This window comes from Ascaphus truei, chromosome 21 (genome assembly GCF_040206685.1).
Source record: "Ascaphus truei isolate aAscTru1 chromosome 21, aAscTru1.hap1, whole genome shotgun sequence".
Lineage (NCBI taxonomy): Eukaryota > Metazoa > Chordata > Amphibia > Anura > Ascaphidae > Ascaphus > Ascaphus truei.
In genome coordinates this window covers 5,806,851-5,831,850 of record NC_134503.1, presented here as the reverse complement: position 1 = coordinate 5,831,850, position 25,000 = coordinate 5,806,851, and the positions used below count along the sequence as shown (strand labels likewise).

The window sequence follows — 25,000 nt, the reverse complement described above, 5'->3', positions numbered from 1 at the left end:
GCCCTTCATCCAGGTCGACACGTTCGCCGATGGCAACCCTACTGACGTTAACTGAAGCTGGGTAGGAGTTACAAAGTCTGAATGAAGTTATGGTTGGTATATATATCTGCTCCTAAGTAAAGCCAAACAAGGAAACGCCATGAAGTAACGTACTCTGGGGGCTACATATCACATAAACAAATGCTGTTTGGCATGAAACAGATGCCAAGAGAGGCATTTCTATCGTGCTGTTAGCGGCAGAGCATTGTCTTAATTTGCACCAATTTTGCCCAACTGGATAGCTGGGCATAACTTGCATAATTGGGTCATTTGGGGAGGTTTTATATAGTCAAACAGGATACTTTGCGAAGGACGCAATGCACATTTTTTTATGGCATACATCAATTTCTAATAGTTTTGCCATGTTCTTTATACAGAAAAAGTGACATCATTTTGAATGGGATTTATTTGTAAGAATGTGATCCACCTTTGCACAAAGTTTCTAGTAGCTGGGGAACTTTTGTTAATAATTCGGTGTGAGCCAGTTAAAAAATCTGTGGGTGGGGTTTTGTTTTTTTTTAGTAACTTTTTGGTTTCAGTAACTTGGTCTGATGTATAAGAGCTTGTGCTATGAAGCCAACAAAAAGTGAGGTCAGATGGGATGGTGCTGAACTTGTTTTTGTGATGGTTCTTAAAGGCCCAAGAGTTCCCATAAACTATTAATGAGGAATTGCCACAAAATCCAGAATGAAGTATATATGTTGGGGAAACTCTTGTGTGTCTCACACCATCATTTTGAAGGTAGTCAAAAAAGCCCGAAGAGTAATATTGGGAATATGAAATATTTTCTGGAATCTCTTGTGAGCTATTGCAGCCAAATAGAAATGAGTAGCTATAAAATTGCAATCAGTAACTATGAGAAAAAAGGACATACCTTGCATATTACCTCCTACGTCCCAGCGCTGGGAGAGTTAAACACCCAAAGTCACAAGACACATTCTATATGTCATTGCTTGTTAATTGCATGTTTGTGGTCTACCACTTATGGGAAAAGTTATTTTGCTCTAATTAAGATGCTGCTTCGAACATAAAATAAACAAGGAGTGTAGCCACAAAAACCATGTTTTAAGGACTGAACAGAATGTTAGTGGTGCTTGTCAATGAGGTTTTCAATGCAAGAGGCTCTCAAAACTTGGTCCGCTATATAACCAAGACTGGCAGTTTCTAATTTCATTTTGAATAGTTATTCTCTGTTTTCTATTGCACTTCCTCTACTGGGGATACATTGTGTAAGAGTCAGGTTGATACTACCTGCTGTTGGCTCATGTCACAAGTAATTTATTGCTTCAGAAATCAGGGGATTAAAAATTGGGATGTTCCCCCATTGGTTAGCAACACCCAGTGGTAAGCAGTCATGTTCTTATGTAAACACGGGATGCCTTCAATACACACTCCCTGCTGGAAATCTGGTAATGTCATTGTGCACTGATGTCCCCAAGCTCTTAAGATTCTTGTAGCAAACACCTGTGGCTGTGTTTCTCCGTTCAATATGGAGTTTGCTGTACATTTTAATTGCTTTTAGCAGGCACACAAAAGCCTCTTTCACATATTAACTCGTGTGTTCCAAAAATCTAATGAATAACATCATCTGCAAGCAATCGTAATGTTGGTCTCGTAGCAGATTTAACACTTAGAAGCAAACTGGGGATATCAGACAGATGTCCATCCTGCAGCTGAAATAACGTTATGCATGTGTTGGATATCCACATTGCATTGTACACGGCTATTCTCATCTCCCAGGTGGAAGCTATGCTTGATACTGCTCCATGCAGTGTCTCTCGGGTTGCAGTGAATTCCGCCTGCTCTGTAACCCTATGTGTTGACACAAAGCTGCTGTCTTATCATAGGGAACAGCTGAAGTTTCTGTTGCTGAAAGGGTAATTTTGGAGTTTACACAATGAGTACTCTGTTGGATAGCCCAGAGGCTGTGGGACTGCACTAAAGAAACCTTGAAATAGACAAATGCATGCTGGTATGAAGGGGGAGTAATATTCAAGGACTTCAGTGTCCGACAGTGAATAGCTTTCCACCTACAGTCAAAATGTTAACAGAGAACCCAATGCACTGGACAGAACCAGCAGCAACCAAATGGTAGCGCTTCCACTGACTTACAAACGACTGTATATGCTTTGCAGAAGTGCAGGACAACTTGTGGCCGGATAGAACTAGAGCAGATCCATTTATACAAATACCCACAGAAGACTCAGACCACTGTGACAAATATGATCCCAGCTCCATGCATGCCTTGTAAAATCTATCAGGGTCTAGGGCAAACATAAGCAAACAGTGGATGTATGAGACAGACATTCCACCTAACTTTACGGGGTACGGATGTTACTCTACGATCGGTTTATAGTTACAGCTGAGCCCATTGTCAATTCCTCTATTCATTTGCTCTACATCAGATGATTTTAACACCTAAGTGTCCTCCAGTAGCCCAACTACATTTCCCCCTGAGGTTGTACCCATGGAAGAGCTGGATTACAGGACTCGGGTTGGAGTCAGGGGCAGACTTACTTTTAAAGATCACCAGCTTTTCTTCCAGCTCCTCCTCATCGCTGTACTTTTCATCCGAAAGGAACTCCTACGGAAAAGGAAAGAAGAGTTTTACATGTGTTTTTACAAGCCTGAGCGCAGTGATAGAGGGTGTTAGTGTATTACCAGCTCACCCGACAGCCATGGGCCTGGATTGTCAGTGGACTTTATCTACCCAACCTCACTCTCTCTGCAAATCTGCCCCTGCAGTGAATTTGGCAAACTTGGGACGGATGTCTTTAACACTTCATCAATATATCATTCATTTAACCCTTTTTGTACCAGATGGGTGCAGGCCTATAATGCATTGCAAAGCAATGTGCTGCAAGTCTGGAACTCAAAGGGGTTAAGAGCATTACTCTCCTCTGATAAAAAGGACTAAACCCTGTCTCCTGCTTTCTTTCTCTGCATGTATACATACACACAGCAGTCTTTCGCTGACACGGCCTGGCTCATTGTATTCTCCAGCTATTCACTGCTTTTATTGTGCATGTTCCTTCTTGAGTTCTTTTGAAACAACAAGTCAATGACCAGCTTCAGCGCTGATTGGAGGAAGTTGCAGTAGAGAGGTGGCATTGTCAGGGGGTAGACTGCGGGTTGTGAGAATGCCAGGCTGTCCTCAGAGCTGGGTACGCAGCTTGAGCCAAGATGTGTGCCCCCTTCTTCCTCTCTAGGAAAGGGGACGTTGAAGAGAACATACCGTGTGAGTGGAAGAGAGTAAAAGAGACTGCTCCCTTGTCAGGGCTAAAGAGAGGAACCCCCTGCTCAATCTGCATACGAGTGGAAGTTAATGCATTGCAATGGGAAGGGAGATTTCTAAACTGTCCCCTGGGCTTGGATGCAGCCGTTTGTACTAAGTGGGGCTATGCCATTATGGCTCAGCACTGCACAGCGAACACGGCCCACAGTATCTGCCATGGTGTGTCCCCCCGCCCCCTCCTTGCACTACATCACACTACTGGATCATTTATTGCTCACTTGCCCACAGAAAATCTATACAAGGTGCTGTCAGAATTTCACCTCCGAGATAATATTATGTCCATAGGGTTAGTGGATAACACAGCTTTGCAATTGAGACTGTCAAAGAGATGACTGTATTTACGATGAGAGCTCTGGCTTCATTTTTCCCATTGGTGGGCTACTGTGGGATATGCTGCACTGACACTGCCATTGTGTGACATTCTGCGTTATAATATGTTGTGTTGTCTGGTACAACGCACCCAAGGGATCGTGTTGTAGAAGGAGAAGGCATTGGATGTGGATACAGGCAGACAACACATGTGGGAAAGGGGCATGTCAGGGAAGTATTTATAACCTATGAATTGGGAGGGACATAGTCTCTTCCCCATGATGAAAGGCTTACACGTAATAACTGCACAGTGTTAGTTTATTGCTCCAGCCTACACTTTTGTACATTGGGAGTAATACGAGCGGCAGACTGCAGAAATCCAGAGAAACACCAAGTCTAAAAATAATGACCCAGCCCTGGGTTTTTGTGACCGGGTTGGATACTGCCCACTGCCCACAGCCCGTTCACTGTGTTAATAATAGAATGTATCCAATCTTTCCTTATAAGTGGATGTTTGGAACAGGTCGGTGCTTTTTAAGATCAGCCGGATTACGTGGTTACCCCGTCCATGGGAAGATATTGCCAAAGGGGCTGAGAGAGTGTTAGGAAGATAACTGCGTAGAGACCAGGCTAATAGGATATGCCACTTCATAGGCAAAATCAAGGTCTAGGCATAAAGCTATGTGAAGTGTTCATTCCTCTTTGTTCAAACACCTTCCTGCAGACCTCTCTGGCAGCAAAAGGGTTAAAAGGCTCCCACTGCACATAAGCGCGCTCTGCATGTAGAAATCAGTCTCCTGTGCATGGATAAGTTCTCCAGATGATTAGCAGGTAGGGAGCAATCAGTGCAGAGGTGTAAGCGGAGATAGAAGAGATCTTGGATGTCAAGAAGATACTCTTTTATTATCCTGTTCACACCACACACCCAGGAGGGTTCCAGTTTGCCATATAAGGCCCTTGTCATGCCTCCTGCTGGTATGCCAAATATGCAGACATTGGAAGCTGTTGTCTGCATGCTTTACAATGCAGCGACCAAGAGTGACCTGGTGGTAACACTGTAACTAGTTGAGGACTCCTAACACACTTTCCCCGAAAGTGATACCATTGGATCTATCCAGGTTATAATCTGATAGAGTGAGGGAGTGACTAATATAGGGAACGGTTTTAGTACATTTTGGGTCTTTTTTTGCTTTGCAGCCAACAACTACACAGCACTGAATTCCATAATACTGAGGGTCCACTGCCCATCGAGAGAAAGAAGCCACATCAAGGGGCAAGAGTGATCTATGAGCTTCTGTGGTGAGGAGACAGGATTGATAGCCCAGGGACAGAGATTGACCCCAGATAGAGCCATCTTCGAAATGTAGAGAATACCTTTTATTGGAGGCGATGCCAAGTAGCCCAAGGGGAAGAAATGAAAGAGGTTCAGAAGCCATCTCTAGTGACCGACAGCCATGGGCAGAATCCAAGCCGAGTATCCATAGAGACAAGAGGCCGCATTACGTTTATCTAGGCTTTCTGTATAATAGAATAAGTGGCCTCTTATAGGAGTGTTTACCAACCAGGGTGCCGGCCTTTCCAGGGAGTGCGCAGAAAACGGGGAACTCTTAGTAACAAGGGGGACATACACACTGGGAGATACAGTAAGTGGCTAAGAAAGAGGAGCGCATAGGGAGGTTTCACTAAAGGTCGATAAATGAAAAAATTGGCCTTTTTGGTGATTAATGCCAATTTTACTTATCCTATTCTCTAAAGCCACATTGCAAATGTTATAGAAGCGATAAGGGGCTTTTTACCATGGCAATACATCAATGTTATTTCTAATGGCATCATATGCAAATGAGTATGCAAATGAGGAATTAACAGCTAATTCATTCAGGAACGCTGCTCTCTCTTTCACTATTTTGTCGTCCGGCCCCCCCTCTTTTTGTCATTCTTTAGGCTAAATTCACTAAAGGTCGATATTGCTGCATTTAAATTTGGCGTAAAAAAATTGGGCTTGTGAAATGCGTTTTTACAATGGCTGCCGTATTCACGAAGAATGTTTTATTCAGAAATGGGTGGCGATATTAATTCTCATTTGCATACATTAACATTGCGTTAAATAACGCTTGTGATACAAATTAGCGACCACCCATAGAAATCTGCGCTAATCAATGCTAACAATGCATTGTATGGGGGGTGGGGGGAGGGGCGAGATATCACACTTTTTTCTACTATAGGGTTGTGTAATAGGATTTCTGACAAAACCCTATGGCAGAAATGTTTCAAAGCTCTTTCATACCTGAGGCCACCAATACAGGAATATCTTCAGGCACCAAAGGGATTAATATACAACATAGACACCTTACCAATGAAACCCCAAAAGCATAACATCTATATGTGCAAATATTAAAAGCCATAGGTGATCGCATGCAGTTCACTTAAGTCCCATACCTGGTGACATCAGGCTAATGCAAAAAAAAAAAAAAAAAAAAAAAAAAAACCCACTCATTTGTATCCCCTATGCAGGGTGGTGTTAGACCTATCTTGCCTATATATTCATTGGTAATGACCAATTAGGTTCGATAGGCCCGGGAGCGCGGCAAAAGCATACGGGGGTGACATTTTTTGCTGCCCCTAGATTTTGCCTCCCTATGCCCGGGCCTAATGGTAACTCTGACACTGGCTGTGGAATATGTTTGCACCCTACAGATGAAAAGATAACCATAATAATAACTTGTAAATCATACACTGGCATACATTAGAGAGAACACGTGTCCTGGAACAGGACTGTGTATCCTCTCTGTCCTCAGGCTGCCAGCACTCCTCATGTAGCTGTTGCAACAATGTTACGACCCCTTGTGGGTTTCTTGGCTTCAGCCAGTTGCCTTGGCAACCCCCCCTGCCTTTATACCAGGATGGACTGCTCCCTCTCCCCTTGCCAGGTGGTATTGTCCCAGTTCATTTCCCATCAGCCCAGACCAGCATGCTGCCTCTTAGTACCAGCAGCCATCCCGAGCAGTCATCTCTCCTATCCTGGTAAAGTTACTGGTTTTTACCTATCCCAATATCCTGCATTTATCCCACTTCCCTCATAGCTCCCCTTCCCCTCCATCGTTCCCCTTCCCCTCCATCGCTCCCCTTCCCCTCCATCGCTCCCCTTCCCCTCCATCGCTCCCCTTCCCCTCCATCGCTCCCCTCCATCGCCCTCATGTCCCAGTGTTCCCTCAGTACTTTCCCCCCTATTTATTTGTATGTTGTTGCAGCAAATAAACCCTTCAGCCAGTAAGAAGGTTCCCTTGCCTGATAATCAGTGGCAAGGCTACTAAAAGCTCTAAAACAGAGAGTCACAGGAAAAAAGTTGAAAATGAATTGTGTAATGTGGTGGACAACTGAGGTAAGCAACGAGGGAAAATCAATACGTGGGTGTCGATTAAATGTTGATTGAAGAAATCACTGAGGACAGCAACAGACAATGAAGGAGCTCCAATGGACACCGCTACCTGGGATACATGTGTAACAGAGAAACAATATGAATACCTCTGTGGATCCCTCTTGTAGCGCTCCTTGCTCTGTACTCGGCTGTCCTGCTGGCAGTGTAGACGTGATGATCTCAAAATCAGCTGCGCCTCCTCACATCAACTGCGTGGAGCTCCTGAGTGCCGGTAGTGCGTCAGAGCACTTCCGGTCCGTCCGGTGAAGACTCCCCTCCCTCCGTGCAATCCACAGGGGAGACAATGTTGAACGCCAACTCCCATAGAACGTACCCTCTGATCCTCAGTGCGTCTGTCCAATCGAAAAGCAATGCAAATGTAGAAAGGGATTGGTAATAGACCGCAATGTCCAGAAAAGCACCATCAGCTCACCAGATAGGAAGGATTAAAAACGTTTATTTAAACTACATAAAAATGAAAAAAAGGACAAACAAAGTACAAAAACACACAACCTCCTACGCGTTTCAGGCTCTAAGAGAAAGGGCTCTTAGAGCCTGAAACGCGTAGGAGGTTGTGTGTTTTTATACTTTGTCCTTTTTTTCATTTTTATGTAGTTTAAATAAACGTTTTTAATCCTTCCTATCGGGTGAGCTGATGGTGCTTTTCTGGACATTGCGGTCTATTACCAATCCCTTTCTACATTTCCCTTGCCTGATATATGGGATTGAGTTACCCTGCCTGTCCCTACGCACCTCTCAGGGTGTGCTTGGGCCAGAACATGCACTAATTCTTTTCTTTTATGTGTACACGTATGAAGATTTTAATGTCGTCATTACCAGCGTAACGCCCACAATTATACGCAAGCGCATATTTCTGCCAGGTGTGACGCCAAATATTCAGGATGACTTAACCCTTTCCGGGGCCTGGTGTTAACAAGAGGCACGGTAACGCACTGTTATTAACCCCTCTCCTGCTGGCGGGGGACCTGCAGCTTGCTCTGGCAGCAAGAAGTGGTGCAAGTCTGAGGCCGGGTAACGGGTGTTGCCGCCACAAAATGGGCGGTAAGTGGTTAATTCCCAACGTCCCTTCAACATTGGCTCAGATCCACCAAAGAGGGCCAAGCTTTAAGCGCACCTTTCACCCCTGTGAATGGGGAGCTGACGCTTAGCCCCCTCTGGTGAATCTGGGTCACTGTTGTGGAATATGTGTGGTCTGAGCCGGTTGCGGTACAAGCATTGTCGAAGTCTCTGTTTGCGGGTGTACGCCGCTTCTGCAGTAGTGTGCCAGTCCAGGGGCTGTGTGGTTAAGGCAGGGGATGGGCAACTCCAGTCCTCAAGGGCTACCAACAGGTCAGGTTTCCAGGATATCCCTGCTTCAGCACAGGTGGCTCAATCAGTGGCTCAGTCTTTGACTGAGCCACCTGCGCTGACGCTGGGACTGATTGAGCCACCTGCGCTGAAGCTGGGACTGATTTAGCCACCTGCGCTGAAGCAGCGATATCCTTAAAACCTGACCTGTTCGTGGCCCTTGAGGACTGGAGTTGCCCACCCCAGGGTTAAGGACTGTGATCACAATTCAAGTGTCTGCTCTAGAACCCTGCGACCTTGGATAAGGGACTTTAACTCCTTGTTGCCCAATTACCAAAACGAGATGGGCTGCTGATTCACTTCTCCAGTGTTGTTATACACTACACAGGGCCGGGCTGGGCTCATTACCAGTCAAATATTATTATGAATGTAATCACTACGATTAACATAATGTCTACCTAGTGATCTAGTGGCAGGGGAACAAAGCCTTGTGCAACATTGGGTATTTCTATCAGGGAGTGAATGAGACAGGTTCCTCCCCAGCCCAAATAAACGTGGGACCCGAGGGGGGAAATAAAGAAGTTGTAAAACTTCATTATCTTCTGGGGTCACTTCGGATTAGGCAGACAAAGCAGGTCACTTCTGCCCTTGTTTTGCAGTGGGAAGCTGATTGTTCTGCTGTTCAATGACTACAGTATTTTTGTCAGCTCTCCATACAATAACCCTAAACTCTTAGGCCCGGGCCAAAGATGCGGGGTGATGCGATCCGAGCCGCGCTAACGCTGAGGCTCGCCTGCTGAAATCTGGGTGATTTCATGCCCATACAGGCGAGCCAGCGGGTGTGATCGGAGCCGGAGGGAGGTGGTTGGAGGCGGGGCAGTGACGTCGCTGGGCCAATCGCCCGCGACGCACTGACGTCGACGTCACGGCGCCGACGTCACGACACTGCTGTGCTGTGATTGGAGGTTTTCAGCCGACAGCGCGCTGAAAAACAGCTTGGCGCTCGGCTGAAACCTCCAACTCGTCAGCACGCCTGCGGACGCTCGCGTGAGCCCCCTCTCAAGGCATCCTCATTGAGGATGCAGGGGCTCAGCGCGGAGCGTCCGCACGCCTCAGCACGGCCTGTCCTTCTATGGACTCGGCCTTACTCTGGCAGCTCTAGTCACAGCGTGAGTCTGCAGACAATATATATATATATGTATATATATATATATATATATGAGAGAAAAAGAGAAAAAAAAAAACAGGCGCACACCTAGTGCATTAAAGTAAAACAAACATTTTATGGAACATTAAAAAGACAAATGCCCACTCACAAATCAGAAGATAATAACGAGCATTTATGAGATTGGCCCTCATAAGCCACTGGCAGCGTCTCAATCAGCAATGGAGTCTTCTCCTACACACGTGTTGCGCAGTCTCCTTCGCCGGAAATGACGTCCTCCCGGCGTGTGTCCCGCAACAGGAAATCCCTCCAGGAAACAAGGACTGTGTCTGCTTCGTTCTTGCTGTTGTACCACCAGAGATAGTGGAAATCTGCCAGCTCCTTCTTGTATGGCTTGCCGCTCTCAATGCTGCATCCACAATGTACTGTGTTCAGTGGGAAAGTGCCTCCTCCGTCTCAGCCACGCCCTACGCGTTTCGTCATCAAGGATCATATCCCCTGATGAAGTCATCCTTGATGACGAAACGCGTAGGGCGTGGCTGAGACGGAGGAGGCACTTTCCCACTGAACACAGTACATTGTGGATGCAGCATTGAGAGCGGCAAGCCATACAAGAAGGAGCTGGCAGATTTCCACTATCTCTGGTGGTACAACAGCAAGAACGAAGCAGACACAGTCCTTGTTTCCTGGAGGGATTTCCTGTTGCGGGACACACGCCGGGAGGACGTCATTTCCGGCGAAGGAGACTGCGCAACACGTGTGTAGGAGAAGACTCCATTGCTGATTGAGACGCTGCCAGTGGCTTATGAGGGCCAATCTCATAAATGCTCGTTATTATCTTCTGATTTGTGAGTGGGCATTTGTCTTTTTAATGTTCCATAAAATGTTTGTTTTACTTTAATGCACTAGGTGTGCGCCTGTTTTTTTTCTCTTTTTCTCTCATAGGTATTTTCAAGGGAGTTGTGATCCCTTTCAAACGGGCTGCCATTACCTGGATGCACTTTATTGGAACGGGACTCTATGTTTTTTAAGGTTCTTTTTTTGGTATTCACTTAAGTTGTTAATATCATTCAATATTATTTATTTTTATTTTTATATTTTTAGTATTTTTCTATTTTTTATATAGCATTTTTATTAAAGTATTTTATTACATGTATATCTTTATAACATAGGATCCTTTTTTATATTACCACCCCTGGCCACCCCATTGGTTGTATCAACACAGTAGCATACATACTCACAGTTAGGCAGGTTGTTTATAGTAGGCGCTCCTTTGTATTTTTGTTTTGTTCTGATATATATATATATATATATATATATACTGTATATATATATGCAGTTGGTAAAATAATAAGAAACATCCCCTTCCCCTAAAACTGCAGATAAGGAATGCATGCGGAACATGTAACCTCTAAGACTCGTGTTGACTAAGCGAGGGATTCCATCAAATACCGACCAGTGCCAGGAAATAACTCGCAGTCCATTCAAGAGGCAATTTGTATCAAGTTTTCTTGTCCCTCTTTTGCTCTATTTTAGGGGTGGCCAACTCCAGCCGCCGAGGGTCAACAACAGGTTGGGTTTTCAGGACATCCCTGCTTCAGCACAGTTGGCTCATTCTTCGATTGCTCCACCTGTGCGGAAGCAGGGATATCCTGAAAACCTGACCTGTTGGTGGCCCTTGGGGACTAGAGTTGCTCGCCCCTGCTCTATTTGCATCATCTTGGAGTCACCCCATGGAGCAATAGGATTAGTCGGGCCTTTGAGGATATGGTAGCAAGATAACATGTCTTTCACTTATACGATATGATAACATGCAAGATAACATGTCTTTCATTTATATGATACTAGCTGAGAGCCCCGGCGTTGCCCGGGATGTTTGTGGTGTGGGTGTGGCATTTGGGTGGGGAGTGGTCCACGCGGCCCATGTGCGGTGGTTGTACTGATGGTGATTGTATTGGTGTGCTGATTTGGGAGGGTTTGGTGCTGATGTGGGGGTGCGGATGTGGGTGTGCCGATGGGGGAGGTGCAAAGGTGGCGATGTGTGGGTGCTGATGGTGTTGATGGGGGCTGGGAATGGTGGGGAGCCGAGAATGCCAGTGTGCTGGGGGGGCATGGGATACCGGTGTGCTGATGTGGTGGTGCTGGGGTGTGTGTGTGTATACATGTTTGTGTGTATACATTGTATGTGTGTGTGTGTATACATGTGTGTGTGTGTATACATGTGTGTGTGTGTATACATGTGTGTGTGTATACATGTGTGTGTATATACATGTGTGTGTATATACATGTGTGTGTATACACATGTGTGTGTATACACATGTGTGTGTATACACATGTGTGTGTGTGTGTGTACACATGTGTGTGTATACACATGTGTGTGTGTATACACATGTGTGTGTGTGTATACACATGTGTGTGTGTATACACGTGTGTGTGTGTGTGTGTATACACATGTGTGTGTGTGTGTGTGTATACATGTGTGTGTGTGTATACATGTGTGTGTGTGTATACATGTGTGTGTATACATGTGTGTGTGTGTGTATACATTATGTGTATGTATACCTGTGTGTATACGTGTGTGAGTGTATACGTGTGTGTGTGTGTGTACATGTGTGTGTGTGTATGTCTCCATGTGTGTGTGTGTATGTCTCCATGTGTGTGTGTACGTGTACATGTGTGTGAGTATACGTGTACATGTGTGTGAGTATACGTGTACATGTGTGTGTGTGTACGTGTCTACGTGTACATGTGTGTGTGTGTGTGTACGTGTCTACGTGTACATGTGTGTGTGTGTCTACGTGTACATGTGTGTGTGTCTACGTGTACGTGTGTGTGTCTACGTGCGTGTGTGTGTGTGTGTACGTGTGTGTCTACGTGTGTGTGTCTACGTGTGTGTGTTTGTGTATATGTGTGTGTGTTTGTGTCTACGTGTGTGTGTTTGTGTCTACGTGTGTGTGTTTGTGTCTACGTGTGTGTGTTTGTGTATACGTGTGTGTGTGTGTGTATACGTGTGTGTGTATACACATGTGTGTGTGTACACGTGTGTGTGTGTACACATGTGTGTGTGTGTACACATGTGTGTGTATACACATGTGTGTGTGTATACACATGTGTGTGTGTATACACGTGTGTGTGTGTGTATACACGTGTGTGTGTGTATACATGTGTGTGTGTATACATGTGTGTGTATACGTGTGTGTGTATACATTATGTGTATGTATACCTGTGTGTATACGTGTGTGAGTGTATATGTGTGTGTGTGTATGTCTCCGTGTGTGTGTGTATGTCTCCATGTGTGTGTGTGTATGTCTCCATGTTTGTGTGTACGTGTACATGTGTGTGAGTATACGTGTACATGTGTGTGTGTGTACGTGTCTACGTGTACATGTGTGTGTGTGTGTATGTGTACATGTGTGTGTGTGTGTGTACGTGTTGAAAGCGCGGGAGACACGGGGAGAGGAGGAGGTGCGCGCGGGTATGTGTGCGCGCGGGTATGTGAGCCCCCCCCTCCCCGGGTTATACATGCTGCTAATGTACACCCCCCCCTACTGTGTGTGTGTCCGTGTGTGTCCGTGTGTGTCCGTGTGTGTCCGTGTGTGTCCGTGTGTGTCCGTGTGTGTGTGTGTCCCTGTGTGTGTCCCTGTGTGTGTCCCTGTGTGTGTCCCTATGTGTGTGTGTCCCTGTGTGTGTGTTTGTGTCCCTGTGTGTCCTTTGGGCCGTCACTCCGCCTCAGGCCAATGAGAGGTGTGCGGGGGCGGCCCAAGGGACCAATGAGATTTCCCCTAGGGACACCGGACATCCAGCAGGCAGGCAGGCAGGCAGGCAGGCAAACATACAGTGCTTTCACTAATATAGTATAAGATGATAACATGCAAGATAACATGTCTTTCACTTATATGATATGATAACATGCAAGATAACATGTCTTTCACTTATATGATATGATAACATGCAAGATAACATTTCTTTCATTTATATGATATGATAACATGCAAGATAACATGTCTTTCACTTATATGATATGATAACATGCAAGATAACATGTCTTTCACTTATATGATATGATAACATGCAAGATAACATGTCTTTCACTTATATGATATGATAACATGCAAGATAACATGTCTTTCACTTTTTTCCACTGTTACCTGTGGTACTAAATCTCTACCAGGTCTAACGTTCTGTAACCCTCTGTCTCACAAAACAGAATGAGGTGAGCTCCAACGTGCCCCTATAACAGAGCGTATCAGTGACACTATATCATTCAATACCTTTACAGTATCACTGTCTAACAAACGCAGAAAAGTCAACAAATATTTTGCGCTGCCACCAGGATAATAATACACTGTGAAGTGCATCTTTCTTTCAAACGAGCCAAACGTGTGTGATGCAGACACTGTTAGACCAGTGTTTTTTTAACTGGGGTTCCAAGAAGCCCTTAGGTTCCCCGGGCATCCCAAAGGGTTCCTAAATACAGAAAAATGTACAATACATCTGATCTCAGACGCGCTATTAGAGAGGGTTGGGGTTCCTTACAATGCATCTGATCTCAGACGCGCTATTAGAGAGGGTTGGGGTTCCTTACAATGCATCTGATCTCAGACGCACTATTAGAGAGGGTTGGGGTTCCTTACAATGCATCTGATCTCAGACGCGCTATTAGAGAGGGTTGGGGTTCCTTACAATGCATCTGATCTCAGACGCGCTATTAGGAAGGGTTGGGGTTCCTCACAATGCATCTGATCTCAGACGCGCTATTAGAAAGGGTTGGGGTTCCTTACAATGCATCTGATCTCAGACGTGCTATTAGACAGGGTTGGGGTTCTGCAGAATTTCACAATATAATTATAGGGTTCCTTAACCAAAAAAAAAAGGTTAAAAAAACATTGTGTAGACTCTAAGCAGAGCAGTGGAGAGGAACAAAGATAAAATGCCAGAAAAGGAAGAAAGAGTAGGCTGGTCGCTGCCCATATAAGTTTAAGGAAATCACTTAACACCTTTGCTGCAAGCAGACCGTGTGCTAAAATGGGACAAGTGCTAGGACCAGGCAGACTTTACCCCTCCACTGCAAAGCAATGCAAACCCCCTCTGATATTGGTGCAGCTTGTGATTGCAGAACGGTGCCAGTAATGTGGCCCTTCAATTTTCCAATCACCTGGGGTCACAAGTGATAAACAGGCACACTGGTCTCCTTTGCTAAACACAATGTGCTGATATACACATCCATAAATTCTGAAGAAGAGAGCTGTGGGCTTGTGTACTATTCTCAGTAACAACAACCAGTGGTCTTACCAGCAATAATACAAACGAAACTGGTTTGGTGGACAGCAACATGAAACGAGAAGTTACAGGCAGAGGAGACTTTGCCTTCAGCAAATAGTTCTGTTGTGTACCTTACCATTGACCCCAACTAACATAGTGAGAGGAACTCTTCGAAATATAGGAATAAAGTCCATAGATAAGAGAGGAATTAATGCAAGTTCCTCTTCAAAAACAGCAGAAGCGTAAATAAATATCCTGCCATAAGATAATACCATTTACCATGGATCTACGAAGCATTATTTTCTATGGTTCTGCTTGTCCTTCTACCCCATTCATTTATCCACTTTTTGTACAGAAACAAAATTGTTCAACACACCAATCCAAGTATCAATGTTAGCGCTATTACCTGCAGGTAGGTGATCCTGTTGGGTCACTCTGCATAGGTAGTGTCAGCTTTAATCATTATGTTGGTTGCCTTCTGTCATAAAGATATTGTCACACTTCAAAGCCTTTTGTATCATGACTACTACATGCCCTATACCTGGCAGTCTTGGTAGGGACTGGACAGCCATGCAGAACAAAGAACACGTCAGCTTCTCACCTGGTTCACCTCCTCCAGCCTGATCTCCTGCTGTGCCTTCAGGATGCCAAAAGCTTTTCCTCCTAGGGCAGAAAGGAGAAGAGATTAAAAAAAAAAAAAAAAAAAAAGGATTGTGGATCAAAGAAGAGAGGACAAGGGTGCCCTCATAGGACCTTCCAGAAAGCCATTCTCAACAATAACATTCTCACTGGCTGAAATCCATCTTGGTAGTAGTCTGAGTGGTTGGAGGTAATGGGGCAGTCTTGCAAGCTGTTTTTACCTTGGGTTCTGTTCTTAGAAGACATGCTGAGCTCTGTTTGTCTGAGGATGGCTAGCAGGGATTAGCTCCTGAGCTGAGAGATACACGAAGCTTCTTGCTGTCTCCTCACTCCTAAGCAGATGGGCTGATAGACTCTGCTCACATTGGTTGTTTTAAGTTCAGCAGCCCAACCCAGCTCAGATAGCTCAGCCCTTGTTTAACTTAATCATCACTTTTGCTCCCTTGGCAATAACATGTCGCCCTCTGCTGACAGAAAAGAGAATGCAAGAGGCTTGCTTCCCAAGTTGGCACTTTGGCCAATGTTTAGTATGCTGCGAAGCCGTCTTCGACTTACTCAGGAAGATTTCAGCTATGTCAAAATGAATGAAACTGAAAATGTTCCCAGGGACAATATAAGGAGCTTTCAAAAGAACTATTCATCCCACGGGCAGTACAAAGGACTCGGGGACATCCCTTAAGGTTGGAGGAAAGGAAATTTCACCAGCAACAAAGGAAAGGGTTCTTTACAGTAAGGGCAGTTAAAATGTGGAATTCATTACCCATGGAGACTGTGATGGCAGATTCAATAGATTTGTTCAAAAAAAGGTTGGACATCTTTTTAGATGGGAAAGGTATACAGGGATATACCAAATAAGTATACATGGGAAGGATGTTGATCCAGGGATTAGTCCGATTGCCAGTTCTTTTAGTCAGGAAGGAATTAATTTTTCCCCTTAATGGGGTTTTTTGTTTGCCTTCCTCTGGATCAATAAGTATAGATATAGGATAAAGTATCTGTTGTCTAAATTTAGCATAGGTTGAACTTGATGGACGGAAGTCTTTTTTCAACCTCATCTACTATGTAACTATGTAACTATGTAACGTGAAGGTGGCTTCACAGCTTGATCAATTATTATTCGTTATTATTATTATTATTATTGTTATTGTTGTTAAGAAGGGGCTATTGGCAGAAAAAGTTGGATTCCCAATGGTAAAAAAAATTTAAAGACCCAATTTGTAGCCAATGTATCTCAGGAGCTGATACACGTTTAACCCGCCAGTACATATCCTTTATCTTTTCTTGTACTAAACTGTGTCCTGTACATGTACTCAGCTGTAAAACGTACTTGTCACGGCAATGAGGCCCTCGAGTTGCATTATCGCAGGGGTGGGTGGAACGCGTTGTCCATGGGATCAAAAAGTGCCTTTCATAGCCTAAATCTTACTCATTTTGGGCCACAATCCTTGACAACATTGTTCGCATTTTGGATTTAGCAAGTGTTGGATAAACAACGGGTAAATAGGATGTCACCGAGCTTATTCACTCCGGTTCCATCGGTACATAGAGGGAACAAGTGATGAATCAGGCCTGACTCAGACGTTCATCACTGGCTCGCAGCAGCTGACTTTGAATTCTTTCAGAAGAGCACACGTGAGCAGCCCGGCCTTCTAACACCATGTTTAATCTGACACGCTTGGGATTAGGGTTTTAAATGCGTAAATGAGTGAACGTCAGAGCTGCTTTTAGGGAATGGATTATAGAAGCACCTTACAAGGTTTACTGGGTTCTTTTTTTTTTTTTCTCTTCGTAGAAAAAAAAAAATCCAAAAAAACCCATATACATGTATAGTGACAATTTGATCATCATACAGGGCAGCAGGGTTACTCCCAGGGGAACAATTTTCCAGAACATAAAAAGGGCTTTAACATGTGTCACTGTCAGACCTTTTAACCAGAGAACTGGTTAAAACCATAATCTTGTATTCATTTATCGTTAATGCCTTACCTCACCCCTAGTAATTGTTATTTAGAGAGCATGAGTATTAGTTGGATTCAGTGTTCAATATTTAAACAGATTTAAGAAGGGGAACTGCATACTGGGACAAGGCCAGAGAGTGAGGCTATGACTCAGGGGGCAGGCTGAACGGGGAACATCTCCACCCAACAGATGTTTGGATGCGGCTTCTAGAACCTTATCCTGTTTTTATATAGCAAGCTGACACTTCCCCTGTGCCTGTGAATAGAAATACAACTATTCTGCTATTCATTCCTGCGCACTTACATGGCCCCAAAAGACTCATCTCAGAGGAGAACATTAATAACCTCGGAATGGGAGATTAAGAGAGGAGAGACAAAATAATGAAGAGATTCGAACAAAGAGACAACATCAATTGCGGAAAGTCTTTACACCGCATTTGCTAACACTCCCTCGGATCTGTGTTTCAATCTACAGAAAGTGTGTGTAGACGCACTGCTCCGAGCAGTGCCGCGGTTTCTTACATCTGATACAGTATGTTAGATTTACACCACTTCAGATGTTAAAGATTTTTCTGGGGCCAAAATAATGGATCGGAGAGACATAGAATGTGATACATCTCATTATAATCTGTGCCCCATGTAACTCCCCCAACTCCTCCTACTGACTCTCCCCAAGGTGCATGCTGGGGCAGAGACGCAGAATGTGATACATCTCATTATAATCTGTGCACCATGTAACTCCCCCAACTCCTCCTACTGACTCTCCCCAAGGTGCATGCTGGGACAGAGATGCAGAATGTGATACTTCTCATTATAATCTGTGCATCATGTAACTCCTCCTACTGACTCTCCCCAAGGTGCATGCTGGGGCAGAGACGCAGAATGTGATACATCTCATTATAATCTGTACACCATGTAACTCCCCCAACTCCTCCTACTGACTCTCCCCAAGGTGCGAGCTGGGGCAGAGACGCAGAATGTGATACATCTCATTATAATCTGTGCCCCATGTAACTCCTCCCCAACTCCTCCTACTGACTCTCACCAAGGTGCATGCTGGGGCAGAGACGCAGAATGTGATACATCTCATTATAATCTGTGCCCCATGTAACTCCTCCCCAACTCCTCCTACTGACTCTCCCCAAGGTGCGAGCTGGGGCAGAGACGCAGAATGTGATACATCTCATTATAATCTGTGCCCCATGTAACTCCTCCCCAACTCCTACTACTGACTCTCACCAAGGTGCATGCTGGGGCAGAGACGCAGAATGTGATACATCTCATTATAATCTGTGCCCCATGTAACTCCTCCCCAACTCCTCCTACTGACTCTCACCAAGGTGCATGCTGGGGCAGAGACGCAGAATGTGATACATCTCATTATAATCTGTGCATCATGTAACTCCTCCTACTGACTCTCCCCAAGGTGCATGCTGGGGCAGAGACGCAGAATGTGATACATCTCATTATAATCTGTACACCATGTAACTCCATCCAGGACCAGTGCAAGGGTATTTGGCACCCATAACGAACCTCCAGCCCTGCAACCCTCCCCCCCCCCCCCCTCCACTGAACTTTTAGATTTTTTTACGCTATAATAGCCCCATTTTCTTTCGCCCCGTCCTCTTCCTCTCAAGTCTCACCCCCTCCCACTGCTCCTCTCACCCCACCCTCCCACTCCTCTCACCCCTCCCCCCACTCCTCTCCCCCCTCCCTCCCACTCTTCCTCATTCAGCACCCTTCCACGCCTCCTCAATCACCTCCTCCTCCTTCCTCAATCATTTTCCTTCTCTTGCTCTCATCCCCTCCTCTTCCTCTCACCCTCGTCCTTCTCCTCTTCCTCTCTCACTCTACTTCTCTTTCTCTCACCTCCCTCCGTCTCCTCTTTCTCTCTCACTACCTCCTTCTACTCTTCCTCTAATAACCCCCTGCAACTCCTCCTCTCACCCCCCACTCCTCCTCACCCCCCTCCCACTCCTCATTCAGCACGCTTCCACACCTCCTCAATCACCCCCTCCTCAAGACATCTCTCGACCACCCCGTCATCCGCTCACCCTAGGTCCCCCTTTCTTGGCCGCCTGGACCTACCCGCATAGGATGGAGCCCAGCTTCCTAAAATTGATGCCAGGGGTACAGCAGCCGACCGCCTGCGTCGGTGCCTATGTCTCGCACAATCTTTTCATGGGGACCGTTACCTGGGGCCCATCCGCATAGGGTAGAACTCCATTTCGGGTATTCATGGTGTCCCTACGATGACTGGCCTGACAGTTCCGCCACTCGGGAGGCCCCATCAAGGCCACTTACTGGGGACTCACCCCACACGCCAAGCTGTGACCCTAAACCCTGACTGCTGATCGTTTGCAAAAACCTGTGTATGCCCTTAATAAAAATATCAATCACCTCGTCCTTCAGGTGCACCCCGTCCCTCCTGTGCCAAGTACGCCCCCTGTCCTCAAATTCCACATGCTTCACGGTCAGCCCCCCACAAGAGAGTATGAACTTACGGATGTCTGTGTTCATGCCTAGTCTTCTCGATGCCCACCCAACTGAAAGCCCCCCTCTCTGACCAAATAATGACTGCGCCACTCCAGAGGGCTTTAAATCTGGCGCAGTCTGCGTGTATCTGGAGGATTACGTCTAAAGACTCGGTGGACACCATATCGTTCCCGCCCAGGTGGATCATTATCACGTGGGGCTTTCTTCCATAGACTGGGGCTGCTGGGCTTGAACGTGCGCAGGGTTTGAATACCCCGCTCGAGTCCCCCTCTCCTCCGTCGGTGCGTGGCGTGAATCTAAAAAACCTCGTGGTGAGGGGGGGGGGGGGGGGGGGTAGGAGAGCCAGCCACAGCTCCCACCCTGTGGAGGCACAGCAGCCCCTATGTGGGCGACTGCCCCATTGTTGTGACCGCTGCCTTCCTTTACTATCCGAGCACAGGCATTACAAGGTCTGACCGGAGAGTTCAGCTTTTTCCTGCTGTATCCGTGCTTTTCACATTCTCTTCTTCCTACCTCCCCCAAATCATTGGAGCCCCAACTGCAGGGGCCAACCTGTGCTCCGTCCTGCCTATGTTAAAATGTATGTGATGACTCGTATTGATGTTGCTTACGTATTGCACTAATCAGGTTGCAGCGCTCAACGTTGTGCTTAAAATAAAAGTTGAGTATAGCATCTTGGCTTGTGACTCTAGTAAAATGACAGTGGGAGCCCATTGGGTTTATGTAAGAGCCATACCTGTAGCCTTCTTTGTATTATAGGTAGTCACCTCTGTGTCAGACACGGCTTATCTCTGTGCCTCCCAGCCCTGCCCTGCTATTCCTGGAGTGCACCGCCATTAACCTGATTTAGTATTTAGTGTCTTATCTCATGAGATGTTGTGTTGCTGATACAGGCCCCTCACGGGCTGCGGGGGGGGGGGGGTGGAGGGGGTGATGTGACCACCTGCTCTACAGTCTGTGCCCTACTTGGATTGTCTGCAGGGCGGAGGGGGATCTGAGCTGTCTAGGGACCCGCTGATTGGAGAGCTCAGAGCATCACAAGGGAGCGTCTCTGCACTTAGGACCCCCCGAGACCTGTGCATCAATACCCAGACATTTAACCATTTAACTGCAGCAGGGACCATGTTTTGAGTGGAAGAAGTTAACTCCATAACTACCAAAACTTTGGCTTCTGTTTACTGAATAGAAGAAACAGTTTCTTGTAGTTATACTCAGCACTGCTACATACAGTAGCATGTTATTTTCACCGCCAGAGAGGCCTGCAACGCATTGGGGTAAGCCCCATTGTGCAATAAAGGACACCTGTCGCTCGCCTTTCAGTAACTACCTCCTAAATCCATCAAGTAGTTGCACCCCTGTTCTGTATGTAACGGGTTTCCCCCCCCCCCCCAATCTCACATTGGCCCGGGTGGTCTAACCAGTCCCCATTACATGTTCGTGTTTGGTGGTGCACCTGTAGGCAACAGGACTCCTGAGTCTCCCGCTTGATGGTATTAGGGGATGTCATCAGGACAGGTAGCTGAGGTAGTGGGTGCGAGTTCAACTTACATCATGTGCAGCGCCTCCACCTCATCAGGGTCTGTGCTTCCGCAGGGAGATGGTCCTGGTGAGGAACTCCTTCTTGGTGGTGACTGCCACTGCTGAGTAATCTCACACTCACACAGTGGGGTTTTCATTAACAAGGTCATCTTTATTGTAGACGGTGTTGTAGCAGACTGCCCCATGCAGCTGCCGGCTCTAGCCGCACATCTCTTCGTGCTGTCCCTTTGCCAGGTACGCCCTCCCGTATTGAAGTGGGATTCCCTCTTCTCCTAGGGAGATCCTCTCTGTGCCAGGTCCCTGGACACAGAGTGGCTTAGACAGGCTGATTGGTCAACCTGTACCGTTAGTTACTGCACTAGGGTCACAAAGTGTTCCTACAATCCCTTATGCAGGAGAATACAATTTACCAGCAACTTCACATAACTGCTGGAACGACTAACTAACTGACAGTGTTGTGCCTTATATACTTCAGGAGGCAGGCGCATCCCTGATGTCACTATCCAGGGACTCAGAGCATACAGCCACTCCCCTCCATACACAGGGCACCTCACCAGGGTGTGAGGGAAAACCTCCATAACTACTGCTGGCATACCTGTACTTATCAGGACTTACTGCCAACAGAGAGGAAAGTAGTATACCATTATTATGCATGGCTATATGTATATAGGGGGTGACACGGGCAATTGATGAGGTTCATTGTCACATGACACGCTCCCATTGTAAGGCTGGGTCATGGTGACAGCACGCTCGCGTGCGTGTAACGTCACCCGCTTTTTAGCTCCAGCTATCTGTGGCCAGGGTAGACGCGCCGCGGGTTGGCTGTGACGTCACGGAGCTGATTCGCCCTCATTGCGCGAACCGCTCACGTGACCTGGCCGTCGCGCCGTGGAATCAAATTGAACCGATTCCTCGCACACCACGCACCCCCTTGCGCTGTCGCACGCACGCGTGGTCTGTGGCTGCGATCCTTGCCTCAAGGCATTGTAATCGCGCGCGCGCATGCGTCCGCACAGTCTCCCCGTCTATGACCGCACCCCTAGCCGTGGTCCCAGTCTACACTGTAGCACGCGCGCCCGGCGGGGTGGCAGCTCGTGCACAGCGCTTCACCGCGATCTGTGGAGAGAGGCAGAGATTGCGACGGGTGGTGGGGTTTTTGCAGGGGCGTGGCCATGACCTCACGCGGCTGGTTCGCCCTCATTGGCTGAACCACCGGGGGGGGGGGGGCATGGCCACGCCTCCGTCACAAGTTGCAAATACAATTTTATTGTATTTGGAAAAACCCATCGTAGAGTGCGGCCGCCAAATACGCGCCAAGGTACCTAGTGAGCCCAGCCCCATTGAGGGGCGGTACTTGTTTGTACAGCGCACGCTGAGCCGTGCGCTGTAGAACGCACTGGGAGCAGCTGTAGGGTCATTAGCTGGAGTGGGTTGGTACCAGCTGGTGAGCTCTTAAGAGCTATATCTGTTTGTGAGACACTTTGGCCCAAATTTACTGAGCAGTTTAAAGCCTCTGCTTGTTTTATTTTATCCCCAATATATATATATATATATATATTTCTTTTAGTCACTCTTAGCTGAAGCACGTAATATTCAGCTTCGGGGACCCTCGGTGCGTGAGATATTTAGTGGTGAGGTTACCGTGGATTAAATCTAGCTCCAAGCTCGTGGCTGCCTATTGGGCGACCTTTTAAATCCCCTTTACAAACCAGGAAGTAATGCTGGTAACTTCACCGGTTGGTACTGTATCTCGGGAACTTGTGCGTCTCTGGAGCTGAAAAGTGCGTGGTTCAGCTCCGAAGGGACCCCCCCCCCTCAATCCTGTTACTACAAGGAGAGTTAGTTAGGGGAGATTGCTGCTTTCAGGCACATTCACTGGGGCCTTTAGGTGGGCTGAGGCTTATCAATGAAAACGTGGCCTTATAAATGAAAACGTGGCTCCTCATCTCTGTGCATGCAAGTCCAAGGCTGCATCCCCGGTGGCTGCGGCTGCACTCGCGATGGCATGCGCACCGCGCACCAAGTACAACCCCAGGCCCAGTCGGCGTGCATGCACACGGTTTGGCGCGGTGGCCACGTCGCAGCGGCGGCAGTTCAGCCAATGAGGGCGAACCAGCAGTGTGACATATATACATATATATCAATTAATTTAGTATTGAGAGGTAACTCTCAATGTATTACTTCCTGGTAAAAAAATTCTAAATATATATTTATAGAAGCATGACATATTAAGGGGTAAAGGAGATACCCCTGAGGAAGCTGCCTGTTATGCGGTGAAACGCATAGGGCCTCTCTGATTGGCGGTTCCAGCAGTGACGTTATTTGATGCGGTGCACTTGGCCCCGCCCCCTGATCGCGGGCGATTTAGGGATTTCCCTGCTCAGCGGTTTGCCGGCTTGTACAGCAGCTGTTGTGCGTTCCTCTTCACGTGCGCCATTGGAGTTTCTTCCCCTGCCCCCCACAGACACTGCTTTATCTGGACTGAGCCTCCCAACAGAGGGCGTTCCAGACCACCGGCTGTAGCAGGGAGCTGAACCATCTTGCTTCCGGTGTGGACCGGCAGTCACAGCTAAGCAGAAACCCTTACCTGTCACAGGTTTTTCTACCGTGCGATTTTAACCCATTTGTTTGTAAGTGAGCATTTTTATGGGTCCTTCAACCTATTATATTAAAACGGTAATACACTATGTGCTTCTGGTTTTTGTTTTTTAGATCCCTATGGAAATTGTTACCTCCACAGAAGCTGCTCAGTCCCCAGGAATCAACTGGGCCATCTACCCTATATCCTTTTTATTATATACTAGCTGAGAGCCCCGGCGTTGCCCGGGATGTTTGTGGTGTGGGTGTGGCATTTGGGTGAGGAGTGGTCAACGCGGCCCATGTGCGGTGGTAGTGCTGCTGTGGCTGTACTGATGGTGATTGTATCGGTGTGCTGATTTGGGAGGGTTTGGTGCTGATGTGGGGGTGCGGATGTGGGGGTGCCGATGGGGGAGGTGCAAAGGTGCCGATGTGTGGGTGCTGATGGTGTTGATGGGGGCTGAGAATGGCAGGGAGCCGAGAATGCCAGTGTGCTGGGGGGGCATGGGATAGCGGTGTGCTGATGTGGTGGTGCTGGGGATAGTGTGTGTGTGTGTATACACGTGTGTGTGTGTGTGTGTGTATACACGTGAGTGTATACATGTGTGTGTGTATACATTATGTGTATGTATACGTGTGTGTGTATACGTGTGTGTGTATGTCTACATGTGTGTGTGTGTATGTCTCCATGTGTGTGTGTACGTGTACATGTGTGTGAGTATACGTGTATATGTGTGTGTGTACGTGTCTACGTGTACATGTGTGTGTGTCTACGTGCGTGTATGTTTCTACGTGTGTGTGTGTGTGTGTCTATGTGTGTGTGTGTATACGTGTGTGTATACGTGTGTATGTGTGTGTGTGTGTCTACGTGTGTGTGTGTCTACGTGTGCCTGTGTGTATACGTGTGTGAATACGTGTGTGTACACGTGTGTGTTTGTACGTGTGTCTACATGTGTGTGTATACGTGTGTCTACGTGTGTGTGTATGCGTGCGCCTAC

General features: G+C 46.8%; 1 protein-coding gene and 1 long non-coding RNA gene across 2 annotated transcripts in view; one reads left to right on the top strand and one right to left on the bottom strand.

Moving 5' to 3' along the window:
• The window catches only part of AIF1L (allograft inflammatory factor 1 like), a 32,467-nt gene extending 16,657 nt beyond the window's left edge, over positions 1–15,810 (bottom strand). Inside the window, exons 1-3 of the mRNA XM_075578695.1 lie at positions 15,654–15,810; positions 15,395–15,456; positions 2,557–2,623 (exon numbers count right to left, since the gene is read on the bottom strand). Of these exons, the coding sequence (XP_075434810.1) occupies positions 2,557–2,623; positions 15,395–15,456; positions 15,654–15,678 (154 nt within the window). The 5' untranslated portion in view covers positions 15,679–15,810. The remainder of the gene's footprint in view (positions 1–2,556; positions 2,624–15,394; positions 15,457–15,653) is intronic.
• Positions 1–25,000, top strand: part of LOC142472041 (uncharacterized) — a 59,989-nt gene that overhangs the window by 27,381 nt on the left and 7,608 nt on the right. The gene's annotated exons all lie outside the window — the stretch shown is intronic.